The sequence below is a fragment of the Sinocyclocheilus grahami genome, unplaced genomic scaffold (assembly GCF_001515645.1).
Source record: "Sinocyclocheilus grahami isolate Dianchi unplaced genomic scaffold, SAMN03320097.WGS_v1.1 scaffold136.1, whole genome shotgun sequence".
Lineage (NCBI taxonomy): Eukaryota > Metazoa > Chordata > Actinopteri > Cypriniformes > Cyprinidae > Sinocyclocheilus > Sinocyclocheilus grahami.
Window position 1 is genome coordinate 159,114 of NW_015505315.1, and position 7,540 is coordinate 166,653.

The following is a 7,540-nucleotide window of genomic DNA, read 5'->3' on the forward strand; positions in this document are numbered from 1 at the left end:
TAATTTCCATCATTGTCATTTCCACCACAGAATGCTATGAAAATCTGTATGTAATCTGACATGGTGGAAATGACATTTGTTGGTTCAGAAAAATGTCTGTTTATTTTCTAAAAGGAGACAAAACAGCCATAAGACTTTTCCTTATAAGGACTGATCTTCTTTTGTTATTTGCCTTTCTAGATTTCCAGGTCTCATCGTTCAGCAACTCTTCACACAACCAGTGTTTGCAGATTGCCTCAAAGCCTCTCACCCAAAACCATGTCAACCATCACATGCCTTCAGACTCTCAGCTGCCACATGTCTCCCTCGACTGCAAATCATTCACTCCCTTTAATGGCACATGTGATGAGGATCGCAGCAGCTTGGCCTCTCAGGACTCTGGAATCCCCTCCCTTGAGCACATTCATGCTCGAGTCACCACTGCTGAGCTGGTGGTTCCACCTCCACATGATGATAGTCCAGCAACACTAAACTTGGATATTTCAGATAGCTCCATACTCAAGTCTTCCACCTTCCCATGTTGTGACTTTGATTTGGTACGTCCTTATGCTGCCGGCGGGCTCTCCAGTGCGGCAGGCAAGGGTACTTTGAACCGCAGTGATGATGTTTCAATGTGCAGTGTTTCAAGTTTAAGTACTGAGTTTTCTGCCACATTGTCTGTCAGTAATGAGGACTTCCTAGACTTTATGGTTACATCCGAGTCCAGTGCTGTTGTTACATTTGAGAATGAAGATGTCTTGCACCATTCTGACAATTCACTCTCATCTCCTACCGACTTACACGGCAAGGTCAGCAGCCCTCAAAGGCATCCTGTGGGGGTCTCTACACCACATGAGGCTAGACCCAAGAGACTGGGTCCACTCGCCAGCTTCTTCCACAGGTATCGTAGCATTTGTAATGTTGTTAAATTCACACCAAGAAACTAATGATTTGTGTAGTATTATTATGCGTATGATTGTGTGAGCTTCACCAAAAGTTTTAAACTTTTTCTAATGTAGATTTTTCTAATTGTTTTTGTTCCTTTAATTTTTTAGTTTCATTATACTTTTCATGTGTGCAATTTTCTTGTGTACCCTTTTTCTCTATTGTTTCTGCTGGAATTCTGAATATTTCTGAAGATATTTCTTTATCTTTTTTTAATAAAATATACATTTTTATATATAGGTTTTTGTATTGGGGTAGCATCCTAAAAATATTATTTCTGTGATTTTTGTTGTTGTTGTTTTGTCTTTTTAGTATAACAACCTACATTTGCAATGTTTCAATTGTAATCTCAATTTCTGATTATAGGGTATGCTGGTGTTTCTCATCACAAGTGATTTAATATTTTCACATTTTTCTTTCTAATATAAATTGTCCATTTAAAATAAACAGTTTCTTGCAGGCCCCAATTCAGCTATGATATGCAGTACTTGATATAACACTGATATACTTCAGCTTTTGGCCCCATGATTTTGCATATTACCATCATCAACCATATCAGTTTCAGTGCTACTGAAGCACTCATGTATTTGTTTCACAAGCATTGTGGAATATAAAAAAAATGGCTTGTAGGTCAAAAATGTTGAGAAGCCTCTGAATAGCGTGGCCGTGTCTCCAAATTGCCTGCCCTTTTTATCTCTGCAACATGGACTTTCTTGAAGCTTTTCTCGATCCTTTAAAACAGCTCAAATGTTATTTTCCCCCCCTTGTGCCTCACTCTCTAGTCTCTACTATAGTGCAGTATTCTTTTCAGTTTCTCTCTTTGGTCTGTGTATTTAGTGAAATTCACATTTGTGGAATTCACGTTGCTTAAAAATAGTGACGACATAGGTATTTTAAAAAAAATTTGAGAAGGTAATTATCCGTAGATGTGGCTCTCTATTAACTCGGTCCTTTTATTTCTTTTCTTTATTTGTAAGGAGTCTTTTTGCTAAGAGGATGAAGGATACGGGTGCACAGGAAGAACAGAGAGAGCCTGGCTGGAAGCTGTTTGGTAAAGTTCCACATAAAGAACTTTCAATCAAAGACTCCAGGAAAATACAAAAGGTACGTTCACACACCTGCACTCATACAAGATCTTACAAGAAGTCAAAATGCAATGTACCTGATTTTTGAGCGCTTTTCATGTAGTAGGGTTGCACCGAAATTGTGAAAATAGTTTCTGTATTCAGTGTATTTTTATGATGTACATTGAGTATTGCCCTACCTATTCGAATGTTTAAGCCACATAAATGTGATGTCAGATCCTCTTTAACAAAGCAAGTCCTGTGATGTGCTGCTTTTAAACTAAAGACTGAGATACACTACAAAATGTTAGTCCAGGATTTTGTCTTAATTTGCTGTCTGGTTTGAAGTTTGAAGTCCGAGCCAGATTTTAGCCAGTCTGCAGATTTTGGACAGTCGGAGTTGACAGATTTGGCAGAGTGTAGTGTATGATGTCCAGTCTGAGGATATCAAACTTGCTTGGTACTTTGAGCCAATTTAAGAACACATTGTTTTTATTTGTCATGTGTCTCTTTGATGTCAGAAATATGCTGGGTAACACTTTCCTCCCATGACCGCTTGAAAAAAAATTCTCAGCTGGAAGAAATGATTTTAACAGTGAAACATTTACATTACATTTACATGTTACATGCATGAATCAATCGAATGCAGAGTTATGATATTGTTGTGAATGGGGCTTTGTTTCCTGTGTACAGGCCTGTTGTTTGCTTTAGGTAATTTGAACCCCCTGATTCAGCCTCCCCATGTCCATCTAGATTTCATCCACATCCAACTCCTGCCTTTATCTCTTGCTTTTGTTCTCTGCAGCTGTAATGGAAGATTGGGGTATTGGGTGACCGGTTTAGAGCTGCTGGTTTATTTAGGCTCTGTAGCAGTGGCTTATAGGAAGAGATGAGTTAAGATTAGCTTAAAGTGCCCCTATTATGCCATTTCTAAGATTGCTAATATTGTTTTCTGAGTCTCCTAAAACAGGTTTACATGCATGCAAGGTCAAAAAACATGTTAGTTTTCTCAAAAAATAGATTTAATTTGACCTCATTTCTAAATGATTTGTAAACGACTCGTGCGAAGCAGTTCGAAGAATCTGTCTCTCTAAACCCCTCCTTTCCGTGAGCCCTCACTGCTGTGATTGGTCAGATGCCGCAGTCCTTTGTGATTGGTCCAGAGCCGTAGAGAGATTGGCTCTGGATTGGTCTACTGCGTACAGCGCATGTCGGAAACGAAACGCCCATTGCCATGACAGAACGACAGCCCTGGAGACTTGTCAATACATAGAAAAGATGGTATCGATTGTACCTTACCAATTTGAGCCGGAGTCTGATGATGAAACTGTTGAAGTGGCTGATTGACAAGAGACTGATTCGCAAGCACGACTGGAGCAGGACGTTTCTCAGTGGTAAGTGTCAAGTGTTAACAAGTGGGCGGACATTATGCAAATGTCTTCATGACGTAGAGCCGTAACAGAATAAGATTCGAATTCCTGACGACTCGTTTAGGCGATTGCGAGCCGACTTTTTTTTTTTTTTAAATATATAGACAACTTATCGTCTTCACAACTTTGCAGATAGTTTGTTCACATACAGCTACATGACACACTGCATGAATGGTAACATTCGAAAAGACATAATAGGGTCACTTTAATATTATGCACTTCTTTCCTGCATCAGTGCTTTTGATTTTAAATATTGCAATATTCTACCTGTTTGTAGTCCCTTAAAACTTTACAACTAAAACAAGCAAATGTACTTGTTTTAATTGTAAAGTCTCAAGAGACTAAAGTGGTTAGAATGTTCCTTGTTATATTTTATTTGAATCAGTGGAAGCTCATGAGAACTGATGACACACAGGCCACATAAAGCAGATTATTTATCATCTTTGTACATGACTCAGACATGCACAGCGGAGCACAGAGTGCACTGATCACATGAGACTGCAGTGCTGAGAGCCTTGTGCTCCTAATAGCTGGAATCAATTAGTATGCCTGTAAATCATGGATCCTCTCTCAGCACTGTGATGATGACGAGTAACATTTGCATTATGTATATGGACACAGCAGGTGCACGGGACAAGGGCTGATCCTCTGCATCCCTCTGATGTAGGGCCTCCCAGTTGGGTGTGTGTTTGTTAGAGTGAAATAATAGAGGGAAAGAGGGCAAGGAAAAACGGTGTCAAGTAACTTAGCAGGAGTGAGACAGCAATAACTGCAGAGGAGCAGGAGCACAGTAGAATCATGCTACTGTTTCTCAGGGTGTGTCCCATATTCCTTGCGGTCTTCTGCCGCTGTGCCTTGCCTTTCGGTCTACAAGGCATTTAAGCTTGTAGCTGTGGAAATACAGCAATGGTGTAGAGTGTAGTGTCTGAAACGCTGGATTCTGAATGTCTCAACAGCACCGCAGCGTTCATGGTGAGTTCATGTCTTATTATTTTTTCTTTTTCGTTCCTTATTCTCTGTCTGATGAAAAAGAAAAGGTGAGGAGACTGAGAAGGAAGAGGAAAAAAGAGCATTTGAATGGAGGAAATGACTTGTACATGGTGTTCATGTGTAAGCACATTTGCGTGTGTTGGTGAATTAGACTATATTGTTGTCCTGTTTGTTTGGTTTGCTGTCCCCCTTTCACTCTTAAAACCAATCAGGAGTTTCCCGTCTAATCTTACTTAATGTCCTTTTCTTATACACATTTGGCTCATAGTTGGAATGTAGGTCATTTTGTCTATAGTCTCTGAGAGAGTGCAGTGCCGGGGCAAATTAAATATTTATATTCACTCATGAGCGATAGTGTGTGCTTTCTGACTGCATAAATAAAACAAAACGTATTTCTTTATCTTCGTTTTGTTCAGATACACAGATTTACTTCAGAATTACTATTCGGGGTGTACAGTGTGTGACATGAGACTTTGTAAAGAAACTCAAATGCTGTAACAGTAGCAAGTTGTTCTTATTCCATTTGTGACCCATTGTGTTTGCAAAGAGTGTTATTTTTCACGGTTCCTGCTTGTTTGAGAACTTCTGCTTCCACTTGTGCAGGTTGTGAAAAGTATTGTGTGGCAAAAACCCTGGATGTTAAAAACTTGTGAAAGCATTAGTTCCACGAAGTTCTTATGTCTAAAACATTGAAATGTATTATTTATCATTTTCTTGAGGATTAAGCCTCATTGCCATAATCCAAAATCATCAGTACAATATGGGGAAAAAATTATTTAACAATTTTAATTGTAAAGTGTAATTGTAGTATATGTTGTATTGTTTTTCTTTTAAGCAGATTTCATTAAAATATTACAAAACTATTACATTAATCAGAGTTAAATGGAATAAATTACAATTGTAAAAATCTCTTTAAAAATTTTTTGTTGTTGCGAATTACCTGTTTTTTTGTTTAATTTTTTTCGCCCAGCTGGCCTTGAACTGTTTGAAAGTGTATCATTTGTTGTAATTCTTTGGACTATATACAGTGTTGGCTTTTGCGTCTCATGATTGAAATGTGTCAACAGGTGTTTTTTTTTATCATAAGATTATTTATATGTTTGCTTTATTATATTTTCATTATTTTATAGATGATTCATAAAATGTGTATATATTTATTGTAAATTATTAGTATTTATTTATTTTATTATTTTTTTGAAGGAATATGAAAGGAGTGGACAGTCAAGCAGTTCCATATCTCCCAATAAGAATGTAAGAAGGAACCTGGACTTTGAGCCACTTTCAACCACAGCCCTTATACTGGAGAACCGTCCAGCGTACGTGTTTTGTATGTCTCCTCCTGTCCTGAAACCTCTCATTCCTGTATTGTCCTAGAACAAAAAATTCCATCTTGCATGCAATGTTATACCATGCAGCACAGTAGATAATGAATAATAAAGGAGTTATAAATGTAAAGTGTTTTAGAATGTTTTCTCTCACGGATAGTAATGTATCTGTTGACAGTCATTATGTATCTGTGTGTAGAAATCTTCCTGCAAAATCTGAGGAAGAAGCCCAGAAACACAGACAAGAATATGAGGAGATGGTAGCTCAGGCCAAGAAGAGAGGTGACTTTTTTTTCCACACATTTGTTTGTGCCTGTGTGTCCAATTTTGTGCTGTAGAGGACGCTGTTGCAAAAGTTAAATTGAATCCTGTTGAAACATTTCCATTTGACTTCCATTCCTTCTCTCTCACTACGTGTGTGTGTGTGTGTGTGTGTGTGTGTTTCTGTGCAGAGCTGAAAGAGGCCCAGAAACGGAAAAAACAACTAGAGGACAGGTGTAAACTAGAGGAACGCATCGGCAATGCTGCTCTCACCTGGAGTCAGGAGATATTACCCAACTGGCAAAGCATGTGAGTCTGCACACAAAAATCATTGACACAATATATCACACAATCAAATATTCTTGACATTCCATATAATTAAATAACAGACAATAGATCAAAGAAGAGCCAAAAACATTCCAAGGAGAGTAATATTTGGCAAGAGGTGTACTGACCAACTAGTGAGAGACATGGACTAGAATTTAGTGCATGTGTACTAACATGTTGAGCTTAGGCGCTCATGTGAGCAATGTGTGTTTAAATCAGATACAGCTCTTATCCTTATGTCCAATGATCTCTCTGCTATCCCTGTGAATAAAACCTAAAGGTGGCTGAAAGTCCAAAAAGGAAATAAACAATGTAACAATTAAAATATGCTTAGAGAAAAAAATATATAAACGCAAATATATAAAAATTATGACTTGCTTCACTCGGTCCTTCTCTTCACAATTCCAGGTGTTCATCTAAGCGGGTGAGGGATTTATGGTGGCAGGGTCTGCCACCCAGTGTGAGGGGCAAAGTCTGGAGTCTAGCGATAGGCAATGAACTAAACATCACAGATGGTATGAATGGGTTTTATGTGTGCTTTATCACACACACCTCACACATACTGGATAAGCACATACAGGAAAAGATTACTTCGGACATAATTTTAATGACAAAAACAAAAAATGTAATGTCATGTTTTATTGGTAAAGTTGAGCGTGTAGGACTTGATAGAATAATCCGCACTTTGTTGACATCTTGAGTGGAGAGTAGGGGTAATCACTTCATTGGGGTCATCAGGTGGGCACCCTCCTTTCTCTGTATTTCATTGATAGGCCCGCGACACCTCCAAAGGGCTCAACAATGAGCAGTCTTGAAGTCTTTTAAGTTGTGCGGTCAATAAGAAAATAGTCATTAGTCAAGACTATTCTGATGCTCTTATCTTTTTTTTTTTCTTTTTTAGATGTTGACATACTTTGCAGCATTTGAAGTGTTCTTTGAAGAAAATCTACCAAAGCTTTTTGCACATTTTAAAAATAACAACCTGTCCTCTGATATTTATTTAATTGACTGGTAAGTGAGTTACTTTGTTTCTTCTGTCAGAAATGTGCCCCTGTGTTTTGAGGTACAGATGTATTGATCATAGATCTGCTTTTGTCTGTGTAGGATCTTCACCTTGTACAGTAAATCACTCCCACTGGACATTGCATGCCGAGTGTGGGACGTGTTCTGTCGTGATGGCGAGGAATTTCTCTTCCGCACAGCACTGGGGATTCTGCGT

General features: G+C 38.4%; 1 protein-coding gene across 1 annotated transcript in view; it reads left to right on the forward strand.

Annotated features, from left to right (window-relative positions):
• Nucleotides 1-7,540, forward strand: part of LOC107591038 (TBC1 domain family member 14-like) — a gene marked incomplete at its 3' end in the record, with an annotated part of 18,376 nt that overhangs the window by 7,930 nt on the left and 2,906 nt on the right. Inside the window, exons 3-10 of the mRNA XM_016280043.1 lie at nt 181-880; nt 1,902-2,028; nt 5,609-5,724; nt 5,933-6,015; nt 6,186-6,303; nt 6,730-6,946; nt 7,223-7,332; nt 7,426-7,538. Coding sequence (XP_016135529.1) covers nt 181-880; nt 1,902-2,028; nt 5,609-5,724; nt 5,933-6,015; nt 6,186-6,303; nt 6,730-6,946; nt 7,223-7,332; nt 7,426-7,538 — 1,584 coding nt within the window. The remainder of the gene's footprint in view (nt 1-180; nt 881-1,901; nt 2,029-5,608; nt 5,725-5,932; nt 6,016-6,185; nt 6,304-6,729; nt 6,947-7,222; nt 7,333-7,425; nt 7,539-7,540) is intronic.